General features: G+C 43.2%; 1 protein-coding gene across 5 annotated transcripts in view; it reads right to left on the bottom strand.

Moving 5' to 3' along the window:
- Positions 1–44: 44 nt before the first annotated feature.
- Positions 45–16,417, bottom strand: part of herc1 (HECT and RLD domain containing E3 ubiquitin protein ligase family member 1) — a 48,299-nt gene continuing 31,926 nt past the window's right edge. For all 5 annotated transcript variants that reach the window (XM_058629670.1, XM_058629671.1, XM_058629672.1 and 2 more), the window contains 30 exons: positions 15,763–16,030; positions 15,462–15,675; positions 14,296–14,504; positions 13,602–13,729; positions 12,859–12,995; positions 11,805–12,005; positions 11,592–11,722; positions 11,306–11,511; positions 10,794–10,914; positions 10,426–10,572; positions 10,216–10,317; positions 9,949–10,122; positions 9,381–9,680; positions 9,222–9,287; positions 8,998–9,123; positions 8,543–8,681; positions 7,899–8,080; positions 7,635–7,790; positions 7,073–7,195; positions 6,879–6,981; positions 6,528–6,697; positions 6,248–6,386; positions 5,821–5,990; positions 5,387–5,556; positions 4,722–4,887; positions 4,565–4,641; positions 3,543–3,795; positions 1,891–2,043; positions 1,398–1,703; positions 45–735 (listed from right to left, as the gene is read on the bottom strand). In XM_058629670.1, the coding sequence (XP_058485653.1) occupies positions 550–735; positions 1,398–1,703; positions 1,891–2,043; positions 3,543–3,795; positions 4,565–4,641; positions 4,722–4,887; positions 5,387–5,556; positions 5,821–5,990; positions 6,248–6,386; positions 6,528–6,697; positions 6,879–6,981; positions 7,073–7,195; positions 7,635–7,790; positions 7,899–8,080; positions 8,543–8,681; positions 8,998–9,123; positions 9,222–9,287; positions 9,381–9,680; positions 9,949–10,122; positions 10,216–10,317; positions 10,426–10,572; positions 10,794–10,914; positions 11,306–11,511; positions 11,592–11,722; positions 11,805–12,005; positions 12,859–12,995; positions 13,602–13,729; positions 14,296–14,504; positions 15,462–15,675; positions 15,763–16,030 (5,023 nt within the window). In that variant the 3' untranslated portion in view covers positions 45–549. The remainder of the gene's footprint in view (positions 736–1,397; positions 1,704–1,890; positions 2,044–3,542; positions 3,796–4,564; positions 4,642–4,721; positions 4,888–5,386; positions 5,557–5,820; positions 5,991–6,247; positions 6,387–6,527; positions 6,698–6,878; positions 6,982–7,072; positions 7,196–7,634; positions 7,791–7,898; positions 8,081–8,542; positions 8,682–8,997; positions 9,124–9,221; positions 9,288–9,380; positions 9,681–9,948; positions 10,123–10,215; positions 10,318–10,425; positions 10,573–10,793; positions 10,915–11,305; positions 11,512–11,591; positions 11,723–11,804; positions 12,006–12,858; positions 12,996–13,601; positions 13,730–14,295; positions 14,505–15,461; positions 15,676–15,762; positions 16,031–16,417) is intronic.

The raw sequence follows: 16,417 nt of genomic DNA, 5'->3' as shown, positions 1-16,417 counted from the left end.
TCTCCCCCCCCCTGTCTTCAAATATCAAATCTCAGAAGAACACATCCGTTATGCAGCATTTATTGTTGTTCTTTGTTTGCTTTGGGAAACTCGGCACAGCAATGAAAACAATAAATAGGGATATTATGCAAAACATTTTCCAAATGGAGCATTTTACACAATGTACAATTATTCCCCCCCCCCCACCCTCCACTCATCTGAACAATCTATACACATTTCAAACAAAAACAAAGCTCCATGCAGAAACCCTGGAACTGATTCAACTAAAATCGCTCCTCGTGTGGATTTTTGTATCGTTTAAAAACTGAGAATGAACCACAGAAGAAAAGAGAAGCTGCTGTTTAAAGACATAAAATGATGTAAAATGCTGCAGAGTTTCCCACGACTGATGCAGTGATGACGTCACATCTCTGGGTGTGTGTGTGTGTGTGTGTGTGTGTGTGTGCGCGCGCGCGTTTTTGCCTAGTGACTTCAGATACATTAGTCTGTTCCCAGTCATTGCCGGGAATCTTATGATTTATTTATGTGGACGTGTGTGAAGTGCCTTCGTCAGTAGTCGGTGTCGGAGCCCTCTGCGTTGTCCACATTACGGGAGAGCATGTAATTGTCCATGTCGATGGAGCGGCAGTTGTTGATGGCGTAGCGCAGCCTCTCCGCCATGACGGCCTGACTCGAGTACGGCGGCAGTCGCAGCTGGAAGAAACAGGTTTGAGAGGTGGGCAGGCTGTCGTACGGCTGTGGAGGACAGAGAGAAAGAGTCAACGTCACTCAAACTTCCTGCATCTCATCAACATCTGAATGCATCACGGTAAAGGGCCAGTTCCCTGCTTTATTATCCTAAAGTTCTGCTCACAATTATACAAAATAACACACACAAAATCGTTTCACATGATGAAAAAATCTCTGTTCACCCACACTGAAACACAGCCCTGCAGGTTTCAAAATAAAAGTATCTCCTTTTCATTAGCTAAAACTTAAAAACACAGGCATGTAGTTATTAAAATGAAGGTCTCTGCTTCTCTCTGTCCACAGTGAAACGCAGCTCTACCGTTTTCAAAATAAAAGTCTCTCCTCTTAGTCCAGACTAAAACACAAACTTACAGTTTTCAAAATAAGTCTCTCCTGCCTGTCCACACTAAAACCCAACCCTGTAGTTGTAGTTGTCCAAATAAAAGCCTCTGCTTCTGTTCATCCACACTAAAACACAACCCCTCAGCTTTTTTGTCCAGACTAAAACAAAGGCTAAGCCTGCTGCGTCAGTAGAGACAGACACAGATGCATTGAGTTCTACAAATATTGATCGGTGGATAGATTTGTTGATAGCTATGGTCTAAAACTGGGGCCCTAGTAACAACCCTGTCGTACCCTGTGACGTATAAACACGGTACGTCACTCACCCGGTCCACCTTCATGATCTGAAACCTCTGAGAGATGTCAGCCGTGTTCGCCGGCAGCCTCGAGCGTCCGGAGACGAAGCGCATGAAGAGGACACGCTCCTCGTTGGAAAACTCCTCCAGAGTCTGCCAGAACCACTGCACCAGCGAGTGCTGTTCGTCCACCTCTCGATACCGCACCACCTTCTTCAGCACGTCGCAGCAGATCTCGGGCATACCGCACACCATCTGCTCCAGCTGTTTGGCCGTCAGCAGCGACAGCAGTGGCACGGGGACGATCCACGACATGCCTTCACGAACCGCTGCCACCTATAACAGTGATGGACGGATGAGCGTTTGTGTTTGATATAAAGGTTAAAGCCACATGAACACAACTCACAGTCTCAGTTTGATCGAAGGGTCAAAGTGTTTTCTAAATTGAATCGACTAAAACTAAAAATTAAAAACCAGTCTGACTGGACAAATAAAGAAATGGTTTCACTTTGGATCTTCTTACCTGCCGATCAAGTTCATGTAGCCTGTACTCAATAGCTCGCTCCACATACTCCTTCCTGTTGGAGAACGTGAGAGGAATGCTGTTTCCTCCTGGGATGATGGGCACCATCTTACCATCTGCACTCTGCCCCACAAAGGAATCCAGAGGAATCATCTGAAAAATGACCACATAGTATCATCAGTTTGACACGGATGGTGTTAATATAATCACATTTTTAATAGTAATAGATTCAAGATTCAAGATTCAAGAATCTTACATTTTTAATAGTAATAACTAGTGACCACTAAACTATTAAAAATGTAATATGTACAGACTTTTATTTAAGGAAAAAATATGTTTTCAAATGATGTCTGCAGAAAGTCACCAGATCAAATAAAAACCAATGTTTGAATGTTTTTTAAAAATATGTGCTTTTAAAAAAAAAATAAAAGTCACATTTTAAACATAATCATAAATCATTTTAAACAAAAACGGCAAAAAGAGAAAAAGAGGAAAAACCAAGTCCTAGAAAATAAAGGCTTTTGACTAAAGCATTAAAATACACCTTCATCAGGGTGTGTAATAAATGCTTTAATAATGTATATATGTGCATATTTTAATATTATCTAAACATTTATATGGTGAAGAAAAACAAGAGCTAGGCTTGCCACTGTGTTGTGGCCGTACAGCGCCATTGCTCACCGCGGGACATTTACGCTAAGCTATTCAGTCAAAACTGGTTCTGCTTTTACATAAATGAAGATGAGAGCGATCGGTTACACAGAGTTTTTAAATCATGTGGTGACATGTGACAGCTTCAAAAAAAAAAAAAACTGTTCCTTTCATAGAACAGTTGAGGGAGTGACCGGCGCACTGCTGTGGCTATTAGCCACCCCCTCCTCTGGCTGGGAGCGGGGCCAAGCCTCCACTGGGCAGGATGTGCTACATCAACAGATTCCCTGGTGTGTGCGTGTGCGAGGGAAACTTTGCTGTTCTACAGCCTCTCTGTGGCTGAGGCTGGTCTGTGTTAGTAGCGGTCTGATCCATACACATGCTGAGATGTTATCAGTGCTGGGAAAGGAACAGTGTGTATCAGATCAGCCTGTTCAGACTCAGAGCCACACTGAGTTTATTAACCATCAGCTCAATAAACGGCCTCTCACTGTGGTCACTGTCGGCTCCTTGTCGCTGTCAGAGGGTGTGGCAGCACCGCCGCATGTGGCATCATCTGAGGTTTGTTTTGTTGTTGTGATGGCTAACTGACTGAACAGGCTGCTCATTAAGGTTCAAAACAGCATGTGTGTGATTCTGACGAGTTCCAACGCTCAGACGAGGAGCGGCAGACTTGACGCCTGCCGCATCAAAACAACCATCAGTGCCTCTGTTAATCTGTGGTTACTCAAATATCAATGTTGCTGTCGTTAAAGCCTGAACACAGTTTAACGCAGAATCTTCAGGAGGAGCACCTATTCAATGTTAACAAAAAATTGTATTTACAATCTACATTTACATTTAACAGCAACATAAACATAAGTCTCGTGTTTAGTGTATTTATCTACACCAACTTGCTGCAGAAAACCTTTTCTATAGTACGTGCTATTTGTTTTTCTGCTCTGTAGACACCACACCTATTTGCAGATCTGTTTTGCACTAGAGGCAGAATCCCTCCTCACCTCATGGAAATTATCCTCGGTGATGCCGCTGTCTTCAATGTGAAGAATGCTTTTCAGCGTCTGCACGTAGAGGAGGTCGACCTCCTCCAGGTCCTCCAGTTGCAGCGGTATGCAGCAAAGCTGCTTCCACACCAGCGGAGCCAGGTGCAGGTCAAGGGGCTTTTTGGTGCGGATGGCCACGCCCATCAGGATGCCCAGAAATTTAAACTGCAACATGTGCTCATCATGGCAGGCTGACGGGCTCAGGAGGAACCTGAGGAGGATTAAAGGTCACAGATTATTTCAAATGGTGGGACAAAGATAACGCTCCAAACAAATACACACTTTGACCTTTTCAAATATTTCTAGTTGCACTAACAGAAAATCATGGAGCCTAATAAATGAATACAATTAACACTAGAGGTAGGCTATACAGAAGTATAGCAAATATAAAAAGACCTCAATGATTTCTCATAATATATCGGTTTTGAGAGTATCTGCCCACTGGGCGGCTGTTTACAGAGGACAGAGCAGAATGTCCACAAGATAGTTAGTGGACCAAGTGGGCACGACACTGTGTGAGTATGATACATTGTGTAAAAACACCTTCAGTTCACTATGAAACTGTGTCGTCAGCTGAGTAGAAGGGCTTTAGTGCACCCTGGTGGGTAAAATTTAAGTTCACGCATGTAAAAGAATGTGGTCACATCCATCTCAGATGAAGGATTGGGAGACGCAACTCAGACACCAATTTGGCAAAGGTTGCACGGAACACTTTGCAACAAAAAACTGCATGTTTTTGCTTATAATGGTATAATCATAAGAGTCTCAGTTACAAGGGAGCAGGGGCCTCGTATCCTTGCAAAAAAGCTCCTTTTCCTTCTTTTCCGTTTTTTTCTTCAGGCTGATTTCCTATTTACTTCACCACTGATTCAACATGCTATATCAACAGTCCGCCAACAATTCTCATCAACATTTATCGACGGTCTATGAGTCAGGATCAAAGACGACACACAGACATGTTTCCTGATCGTCTTCCTCACCTGTCTCTGTTGTAGCCAACCTCTGCTGTAGCGTTGGGGGAAGGGATGAGCAGGTCCACCACCCCTGTCTCCAGCTCCTGCAAACATAAACAAATTCAAATTGAACAATCATTTACTATTATAACTGTGATGATCCAAAATCTAAATCTGTTCACACCTGGCACATCTCTGTGATGGTGTCGTCAAAGACGCCGCCTGCATCGTCCGCCCCTTCTCCCACCAGCTTCACCTTCCAAGCCCTCGAAGGCAGTCGGAGGTCAGAGGCGTTGAGCTTCACGACCTGGCGAGCGATCTGCACGAAGATCGGTTTACACTTCCGCCCCCTGCAGAGAGTCACAGTCCCACAAATTACATATTTATTTATTTAAAACAAGAAAAGACGTCATTAACATTAACTTATTTATTTAACTGATTATTGTTGTATGTATTGACTTAACAAGTTTGTGTGTAATTATACAATTGCACAATTTGACCCTCAACAATGAGAAAACAACTGATATTCAATTGTCTTTTTTATCTAAATAGCTTTTATGGTAATGTCCGGTCCGGTGACACAAAATGCATTTGGTCAGTTCAAAATCCACTGCAAAAGTAAAAATCTTCAATGGTTCAAAAGGTGACCATAGGTATGACTTGCTGTGTGGAAATGAGGCATTCATATTTACAAATGCACTTTGGACTCATTATCTCCTGCTGCTGGGAACAGACAAGTCTTATTATGCAGCTATGGTTGTGGTTGTGTTTTCCCAGGAGTCTTTTTCAACATGAGACCTGTTTGCTGCTGTAATGTGAGAGGAAGATGGACTCCATGGTAGCTCTTACCGAGTGGAGATGCGTTTGACAGTGATCTGGGGACCGTAGTTCTTTCCCTGCACCATAGTTTTGCCGATAGAGCGCACCATGGGCAGAGTGTACACTCTGGGAGCCAACAGTGACCTCAGCTGGCCCTGGACAATCCCCCAGGTGCCAGGGTTGTAATGGGAGGCACAGCTCTGCAAGGTAACAAATACAGTCACAACACAACCTGAACGATGCTGGAGACTAAGGCGCTCAGCAGCATTGAGATGTATCCTCCCTCAAATCAGACCTGTGAGCAGCTTTTACTGCCTACAAACTGTTTTTCCTTTAATCTATCAGCTTTTTTTTAAATCTTTGTATAAAGACACATTTTTTCAAAACTGCAGCTTTGCAACAATACATTATCAAAATGTCTGACAGTGAAACCTTAATCTTAAATGTTTGTGTCATGGTTCTACCTGGTTGTTAGGACTGAGGTTGAGCAGTCTCCATGATGAGTACATGAGGTCGGAGAAGTGGTAGAGGAGGCGGAGGCGAGCTCTGACTGACTCGATACTCACTTCCTTCAGGCAACTGTACTGAGGAGGCACCACCACAGGCAGACCCAGCTGCAGGGGAACTGATGAGCCTGAGGAGGAAACGCAAGATGCAACAACCATGAGGGAGTGGATGGAGAAGGACACAAGACCGGGCAGGATGCAACACAGAAGAGACCAGAGGGACAAAAAAAAAAAAAAAAAAAATCATTTTTATCAAACACATGACATTCCTCAATGTTGTTCACCAAAAACTTGCAGTGCCTGTTGTGACAATAAGCAATATGCTGTATTTACTACATGTTTCTACAGCACTGCAGGACATCTGTAAGTGCCTTGTGTGTCTAACCTGGTGCTCGTGGCGGCACAGAGGGAGCCGTCCATGCTGCACTGTGGCATCGTCCAGCAGAAATCTGGTGAATGTTCTTGCCCTGCAGCACTGTCGCAAGCGCGGGCTCCCGGACGTGGTTGGTGTGACCAAGACCCAGCTACACAGCAAGGTTTACACAAAATGACCACAAACTGAATATCAAGGGTAAACACCAGAGCTCATTTCTATATAACTGAAATTATTATTGACAGTGATGATTGTCAGTCTCTCAGTGGTCACGAGTGCATCTGCAGATTACCTGTCCCTCCGAGTTGCTGCCCCAGGTATAAACATCTCCTGTGGAGGAAAGCACCAAAGTGTGCTCTGCTCCGACAGCGATGTCCTGGATGTGGATCCCCGACAGAGCCGGGACTTGTTGGGGACGGTTGTGGTTCCTGGCCCGGCCCTCAGGGAGACCAATGAGACGGTCTGTGACAATGTGACAAGAACATTATAAATGGCGCCATATGTAAAAATCTTGGCCAACTTTTCTGTCAATTAGGAAAATCTGAATGATTTCAAACACCAAAAGGCTGATGGACGCAGCAGCGGAAATAAATTATCTCAATCACATCTGCACTAATCTTAGTTAAACAAAAATAAAGCGTACCTTGGCCAAACGTGAACACCTTTCCGTCTTTGGTCAATGTCACAGAGAACTGCGTGCCACACGCCACTTTCTTGATTCCGATGCCACAGAGCACATCCACCTTCTGAGGAATTGAAAATAAAACTTTATTTGTATTTTCCCTCTAACAACAGTTGTGAGACATGACATTTTCCAGGTTTAACCTGAGCTTCTACCTGAGGCGATGACTTGGCTGTGGAATTACCGAGTCCCAGTTTTCCATAGTCACCGTCACCAAAAGCCCAAACCATCATCCCATCAGCAGAGATGACCAAAGTATGGTTAAGACCACATGCCACCTGAGGGGAGACATGTCACCAGTCATCAGCACAGAGCTGCCACACACACACACACACACACATACATACAAACAAACTACACATCTTTATGAAATCTAAAATCTAAATCTTATACTTCATTATTCCCCTTAGGGAAATAATTTCTCTGCATTTGACCCATCCTAGAATTAGGAGCAGTGGGCTGCCACACTGAGTAGCACACAGGGAGCAATGGGGGTTGGGTACCTTGCTCAGGGGTACCCCAGCCCTTTTGACCTGGTTGGGACTTCAACCAGTGACACTCCAGTTACAAGCCAAGTTCCCTTTCCACTTGGCCACGGGCTGCCCATGAGGAGAGTTTTTCCCTCATCCCTTGGCAACAGTCAGGTGTGTGCCTATGTTAACAGTGGTTATTCTTTATAATCTGTACATTTATCTTGATAGTATTGTTGCATCTTACCTGTCCGACCTGGTAACCCTCCAGAGCCATGACCTTCTCTGGCAGTTTCTTGTTGGAGGTGTTTCCCAGCCCCAGTCGGCCATAATCCCCATTACCAAAGGTGAAGAGTTTCCCGTCAGCTGTGACCACCGCTGAATGTTTGAACCCACATGACATCTGGTGAGAAAAAAAAACATGTGAAACATGTCATAAAAGATGAATGCAAATTAGCAAAAAAAAAGGCCTACAATTGTGAGTAATTATTGAATATAAAAAAAACCTCACCTGTACCACCTCCTCTCCTTGCAGAGCTTCTATCTGTCTGGGTCTGCGTTGGCGGTCACTGTTTCCATGGCCCAGCTTGCCATAGTCCCCGTCCCCCCAGCTGAACACCTCGCCGCTCTCCGTCAGTGCCATGGAGTGACCGTCACTGCCACACGAGGTCACCAGTTGTGTCACAACAAATCCTGAAGAATCAATGGACAGTTGAAGAGACAGTTGTGCTTTTTAACACCTATTTATATGTAGAAAATTAACCTGCATGATGTTGGTTTCTACCACATTAGCTCCGCTGAATGGTTATTTACACACTAATTAATCCATCAATTATTTTCTCAATTAATCAACTTGTTGTTAGGTTCATAAAAAATGGTGAAAATGGTGTAAAAGGACAAAATTCTACATATTTGGTCTTTCTGGTTTCTCTGTGATTTGGAACAAAGAGACCAGAAAATATTCACATCTAAGATGCTCAAAAATCAGAGTATTTGTGGTTATTAATAAAAACACTCTAACTAACTATAAGAATGGTTGGTGATTAAGTAATCCATTAGTTTTCGATCACTGCAGCCTCAGAAGAAAATGCCATCATTCCAAACACATTAAAAGACTCACATCATCTGATAGTTTGCTCTCTAAAAACAACAGACCTTGAAGAGCTGAAATGACGGTGAGTACATGCAGGTCGTCAGAGTTGCCTTGTCCCAGGCGACCGTAGCTTCCCTCACCGCACGCCAACACTGTCCCATTAGGCTGGATCACAAAGGTGCAATTCTGACCACACACCACCTAGAGGACAAGACACATGCCGAACACAACTGTAAGTGAACACGTCAGGGCTCAGGTGTCACTTGTACACAACATGCTTTCTATGTCATTTGCACAAAATAATCATGAAAAACCTTGTGCATGCATAGTAGAACACCCCGTGGTAAAAAATAAAACAAAGTCACTGACCTTCATTAGAGCTTTGTTTAGTTTTTTATTTTGTCATGCATGACTGATGAGAACATATTTGTAGTTTTAATGTCCCACCATTAAAGGTCAAGTTATGGAGCGTGGAGAGACTTTAGTAGTGGGAGTTTGGGGTTTGATAACCGTTTACCTGTTGTGCTTGAGAGAATGACGGCGCTGTGGTAGGCACCAGTATGTTTCTGCCAGCCTCTGCCAGCTGACCGTGTCGCCCTGCACCCCACAGAAAACAATCACACTTCCCTCCGAGGTGCCAGTCCTATACACACACACACAAGGAAGATAAATGGGTTAGACCAGGAGCTAGCTTAACCGCAGACAAGTGTGTTATTACAGTTAATCTATGGATGAATGTACCTCTGGTCTCGACGTAGCCCAGGACATGATCTGTTCATCCATTCCAGGCGACCATTTACTGTTGTCCTATAAACACAAGTTGTTGTACGATTGTATTATTTTGAGTTTTTGAGTTGCATAGGTATTAATTACATCATACAGCACAATTTCCTCCCTCACCATGAGCAGAACCATTTCATCTTTGGGTACAGGCTCCAGGTCCGGAACAGAGAAGGACTCGGGGAAGATGGCGCCACGAGCGAGAGCCTCCGCTGCTTTGACCGTTGTAGAAAAGCAGTCCAACCATGCCCACTCGCTGATGCTCCAGATGGCAGTGCCAGACTCTGGCGGGCAGTGTCGCAGGTGAGGTGGCACAGGTGGGCGACACATGAGCTGGTCCAAGTGGAGACCCACGGCCAGGGAGGCCAAGCACTGCATGTAGGGGCTGTGCACGAGCTGCTCGCCACAGACAACGTGAGGCTGGAGGGAGAGTTTACATTTATTTAAATTCATGTGTCCAGATGAAGTGGTGTATGAATAATAATGTATCATGTATTACATTACAAAAAAACATAGAAATTAAGGATTTTAATGATGAACCATTAGTTTGTAAATTAACCAATGAATTAATGAACTTAGTTGGCAACAAAATCTCCTCTGGATGTTAAACCTGTTGACTGCTGGAAAGCAATTGAGGTCACAGTGACCGCCAGTAACTGACAGACAGAGCACATTAAGTGTTCTCTACCTTCTCGTAGGCATATTGCTCCTGCAGCATGACGGGCAGTCTCTCCAGGAAGGCCCTCATGCAGGGCGCCATGTTAAGTCCCACCACACCCTGCTTCTTCAGAGCTGTGCGGCACGTGGCCAGCACATGGTTGGACACCATGAACTCTTTGGAGCAGTTGACGACAAGCACATCCTGGAAATGAAGTCATATAATACAGATGAAGCAGAGCCGAAACAATTTTAGTGAATTTACATGAGAAAATGTATGAAGGTAAGGAGTCCTCACCTTTGACCTGTTGGAGCAGACAGCTACACCCACATCTGGAATCCAGACGATGTTCTGAATTGCCCCCGACCCAGCTACGACCGTCTGGAGGACCGACCCATCCTGTGAAGGTGGACAAACACACCAGTGGAGAGGTATTCAGCGTCACTGTAAACAGCACGTTCATCCTGTATATGTTTGTGTGTGTGTGTTTGTGTAGATTGTTCGTACCCGCAGGGACCAGATGTTCATGAGGCCTCCTACTCCTCCAGATGCCAGAGCTAGACCATCAGGGCTGAAGGCCAATGTTCTGACCGGAGTGATGTGACCCTTTAACTGGAAAACACATGTTGCTCCATCTACTGAACACCGGGAGGACTGCAACACAACCACACTTAATTTCATCACTGATGAATCAGAATGATGTACACACTCAACCTACAGTCAGATATTTCCATAGGTGAATGTGAAATTCTCTTCCACATTCACAAATGTCCAGGAATTTCAAAATAAAAGACAGCATGTATATGTACTGCATATCTGTATGGAATAATAAATAACATTACACTTTCATTAAAATTGACAAGTTGTAAAAGTACCATCATTTTAGGTTTTGCTTCATTCTCCCACCATCCCTCTGAGTCAGGAGAGCAGGATTCTGCGAAGTGGGAAACATCCTGAGGAACAGTCCAAACTGAAACCAGGCCGTTCTGGCAGCATCTGAAAAATAAATACATTTAATGTCAAAAGTAATAAATGATAAACGCACATCATATACAGTACTGTGCAAAAGTCAAGATGAGATTTGTCATTTTAGCAATGTTGCAATAATACAGTATAACAGCGATGAGATGCGCAAGACCACACTACACTATATTTATGCTTTAAATAAAGACATTTTCCCACACCTTATTCTTGTTAACAGTTATTTACACAAGTATGATTGTATATGGGAACTGTCAAAAAGACAACCTTTAAAATATCTGGGTGCATTATTTGGTTAATAAGTTAGGCACACCAGAGCAATCAATGGTAGTGTGCAGCCCTGTAAACCTTACATTTGAACAAAAGCAAAAGCCTGGATCTCATTAAAAGAAGTGAAATAACGTACATGGCCAACATGTTCAGGGGCTTTTGCCCACATCCAGGCAGGCCACACCAGGCTACACTGTTAACCACGGAAGGGTGTCTGAGACTTTGCAGGCAGCGCCAGCTGGAGCGAAGGTCGTGGCTCGCCCAAAGCTTCACTGTCTCCTCTTTGGCACAGGTGAGTAGGATCTGACCAGTGGGGCTCCATTTCATACAGCTGATGGACTCCTGAGATGAGAGAATGTTTATCTGTAAAAATACAAATCATCTGGTCTATTTGTGACTAACAGTTATCTGTTGTTATTTACCTTGTGTGCGTCGATAACCACAATGGCGCCCTTTTCTAAGGGCTCTTTGGATCCAATAAGTAGCTTGCCATCTGCGTAGCCCACAGCAAAAGGCTTGTCCTCACTGTACCAGGCGATGTGCATCACTGCCACTGAAAGAAGAGCAAGTGTGAACACACTGAATATTCAGACTCCCGTCATCATGCAGAAGAACCACAAAGAGGAAAATCCTACCATCTTTCCTGTAGCAATGCTCCAGCTCGGTGCGGTGCATTGTGGCCGTGTCCAGCACCTCAATGAGGCCCAGAGATCCGTCCATCCGACCCACCAGCAGCATGTCCTTCGGTTCACCACACCATAAAGACTCTGCTTCCTCTTTAGGCCATGCTAGAGCTGAAACCCAGTGAGGCTGCACATCCAGGAGACCTTTACCACCTAAAGAGAGGAAAGGAGATCACAGTTACCATGGTTATCTTTTTAATTGTTTTCCTGTGTGTCTTTTTAACTAGATATCCACCAAACTCGATGTGCAATGTGAGAACCCATTAACTTTTGGAGCTGATCTGATTTAGTGCCCATGTAAATCAATCATGCCATCATGATCACCTGCAATGGTTTTGATATCTTTTTTTCTGAGCATGCTAAACATACATCTGGGCAGAAAACAAATCTATTATGTTAGTCTATAAAATGTTTTGAAAATGACAGAAATGGTCAGATTCTAATTCTAACTCTAGATGACAGATCACCCCCTCTCTCTCCCATCCACTATACAATCTGTATTTATGCTGCACCAGTAGTCCCAGATTTCTTGATTTCCAAAATCCTGATCATTATCTGGATCCACACTAGACTTTACCAATTCATAGATATGAACAAACTACATACAATACTTACATTTTTAATATTTACTTCCTGAAATCTTGTCAGGCAAAATGTTATATACTGGACCATAAAAGTTACTTTGTTGGTTTCTTAATTAAACAACAATAGAAACAGAAGAAGGCTAAACGTGTGCTGGGTTTCAGTCACATGTCAACAGCACATCAACATGTGCTGATGAAAGTGAACATGAATATAACTGGACTCTCATCAAGGACAGATGGTGCACACTGCAGGATGCAAAGACAGAGGGAGGCAGGAAGTGATGACTGTACCATATCCAGTTTCCTGGCACATTCATTTTTAATGGTAGCTACACAATACTCTTCATATTCAGAGGCCCTCACACACCAACCATCAACCACCAACTGTGATATAAACACAAAAACAAGCGATGAGTCATTACCATTAACTTGCCAGATGTTGACCATTTTCTCAATGGCGGAGGCCAAATATTTCCCAGTTACACTCCATGCCAAAGGAGACAGACACATGTCACTGGGAGATCCGAGGCTGGACACGCCCTCTTCTGAGGAGCCATCACTGATAGAACACAACATAACAAAAATAATAATGAGACCTAGTTCAAGCTCAGTTATTGATTTATCAGTCAGTTTGGTGAGAGGATGTTTTAATAAACACCCTTTTCACCAGAGATGGTTTAGTCAAATGGAGTCAATAAAATAAAACAATTAATTTAAAATGTGCTGGAGGAAATGTGGTAACATTTACCTTCTGAGGAACTTTTTTAGGGTTTATTTTACACTCAAATTTACACTTACACTCATGTTGCACAGCTGCACTATTTCCTGAAATCACAGACTGCATTAATGTGATTGGTAGTAACTGTCATAAATTAAAAATGTATGCGACTATTTAAAGTTTTTTTCTGAAATAATTGTCAAAAGTGTTGGATGATGTCACATCGGATACGGAGGACAGAGCTACAGTTGCCTCACAAGCGAGACAGGGCAAAGAATAAATAATGGATCCATCATTTGTACAAAAATGTTGATTGGTGTAGCTTGAACAGACATAATGCATGTAGCAGACAGATAAAACAGACTAGACAGAAGACAGTGCACCCTGACATTCTCTGCTGTGAGATGCAAGGACATAAACAGTCTGTGGTGTCGGAGGAAATCTTACTCTTTATTAAAGATGCAGGTCTGTTGGAGCGTGTACTGGCTCTTGGTCACATTCCACACTCTGACAGTGCCGTCGTTGCCACTCGTGGCCAACAGGCCTTTCTTACTGCACCATCCACACATGATGACCTGTGTCAAACACACAAAGAGGCTGAATGAAACATACAACACAGAAGGCATGGCCCACCCAAAATATCAAAGTACACCTGTTAACTGAGCAATCAATATCCACATCAATATTTGAATGCTTAATCTTTTTAAATATTATATATGACCGAGGTTCCACATGGTAAACCAGCCCCATTCTTTAACAATTAACCACTCAACTCACTCAAAACCACTGACCCTGAGTCAGTCATGTGACCACTTTACAGACTTCTGAGAAAACAAGATGTGGTACAAAATCAAGCATCAGAATTTAATTAAATTACAAATCGGTAAAGAGTTTTTAAGTTGTGTAAAAAAAAATCCTAGATTACTGTTTTTGAGCTTGTTAAAAAAAAACATCTAATCTGATAATAATGGTAATATGAGAAAACATTTATATTTTCTGAAATTTCATAGGTAAAAAAAACAGTAAAACAAGCTAATTCTCCCTGTAGTTTTTTGATCCTGTCTTATTTACAGTATATTTCTGAGGGCTGTCTCAGTTTCAAAACCATTTAAACCTTAAACAAGAGAAGAAAGCAGCTGACCCTGCTCTGGTGAGCCTCAAGCTTGATGAAGGAGCACTTCCGCAGGTCCCCTGCCATGTCGGCAAAGGTCTGTGGCCGGCTCTGGTTGTTGTCACGGTCGTGGGCGGCCAGTGTGCGGACCAGCTGCTGGGCAGCCCACTGGCGGTGCTGTGAGGACAGCCTTGATGACAGGCAGCAAGCTGCCAGTGCATTGGCCAGCTCCAGAGGGCCTACAGCGGAAAGGATTATGGGAAGGATGGGCATACAAATGCGCAATTAGACCTGCTCGACATGGAAAACAAGATGACAAGGTGGCCAGGTGAGTGAGTGGAGGAGCACAAATGAAAAAGACAAACATGAAAACACCAACACAAAATAAATAACCAAAATGTGAACAGAGAATAACAGTGTGAAAGAAGCATGAGTTATGTCTGCAGGGAAGCTCCACAGACAATAACGGTGTTCACCATTACTTCATGAATAATGCATGATAATAATGATGAAATGATTCACAAGTAGGCCAATAACAATTATTCACTGCAACACACAACATTACAGTAAACTGCTGTTTAAGGGATAGTTCAGGTTTTGAAGTGTGGTTTTAAGTACGCTGAGTGTGCTATGCACTCCCTGTACCTAGAATGAGTCAGGCAGGCACAAAATCAGTGTCATGTGTTATTACTGCAAACAAACAACAAAAATAGGAACTATACCTTTAAACAGAGCAAAATAAGTGTTGCTGTGAGCGAGTATAAAATTAAATTTTGAAGATTTAAAGTAAATTATCACTTCTAATTTCATATTTATTTATCTTAAATAAAACATTTGAACATATGGGGAAAGAAAACCAAAGTAATAGTATGCACAAGCAGCAGCAATATTTACTGAGGGCCAATCACACTGAAGAAATACTGTTGAAATACCAGAACGAAAAACATTGCGGTGTGCCTTGAAGGGTAAAAACATTTGTTCACACAGATGTATGGTAAATGAAAGCCCAAAAAGTCTTGCTTTGACTTACGGTCCTGAACCAACTTTTATGAGTGTCCAAAAAACCATAGCATAAAACAATGATTTTCCTCACAGTGGGTTTCTAGGCCATCGAACCCAAACATGAAATATTCTGAGCTATTATGACAAAAATACAAAATGGACCAGTGTCTTCATGCTCAACTGTGTCTACAAACCTCTTTTCTCCACATCAGTCTTGTCATATGCGGGTCTGAAGCGTGCCCCTTTATCTGCCAGCAGAGCCACCAGCGCCTGTGTCACCACAAAGTTCGGGGAAGTAATGAGCTTATTCTCCTCAGCGACACCACGGAGGAAGCTGGGCAGAAACTTCCTCTGGATCGGGTCATCTACTGTTGTCAGATTCATGCCAGTAGCTGCAGAGATCAAGTTCTAGACAAAACAAAACCAGAAAATGATGAGTCGGATCAGAAATCAATGTCAATACACTCTGGACAAGGCTGGTCGTACTGTGTGTACCTGAGTGCAAAGCTGCACAAGCAGCTTGGCAGCGTTGGGACTATTGGATGCCAGGCAACCCACTGCTGTGCTGAGGTAAGCCAGACACGAGATGGGTTTGCTCGCCTTGGTGGCCCCGCGGGGCCTTTCAGCGTGGCCAGAGCCCGCTGTAGGACTGGTGGAAAGCCCGGCTCGGCCTGCCGCTGCCAGGCACATCAGTCTGACCAAAGTCCTAATGTCAGTCAAACCGAGAGACTCCAGACCTGCTGCAAGGCTGCAGCTTGAACCACTGAGAGGGGAGGGAGGGAAATTATGCACTCATAACTTAAATTCTAATATAAATTTAACCACTTAACAAAAGACTAATTTAATAAAAATCCATGGCAGCCTCAGAATATGTTGACTGCTTTACCTCTTGCTCTTAAACAGTTTTTATGTAACTTTGTGTCTCCTGCCTCAAAATCCATGAAGACATTCAGCAAATTTAGCAAGCAAAACAAGTGAGTTACAGGTCTACTACTACTGTTAATTTGTTAATTTGAATTTGAAGGGATTTCTAACACCAAAGTTGGCAAATTGTGTGTGTTGATGTCAAATTGCAGATTTTCATTCAGTATTTTGTGGGTGATCAAAAAAATTGACAAAAATGTCATTTCATTTACGTAGTGTAGAATCA

This window comes from Solea solea, chromosome 5, assembly GCF_958295425.1.
Source record: "Solea solea chromosome 5, fSolSol10.1, whole genome shotgun sequence".
In the NCBI taxonomy this organism is placed as follows: domain Eukaryota; kingdom Metazoa; phylum Chordata; class Actinopteri; order Pleuronectiformes; family Soleidae; genus Solea; species Solea solea.
Note: the sequence above shows the minus strand (reverse complement) of the source record. Positions and strands in the feature narration are given on the sequence as shown.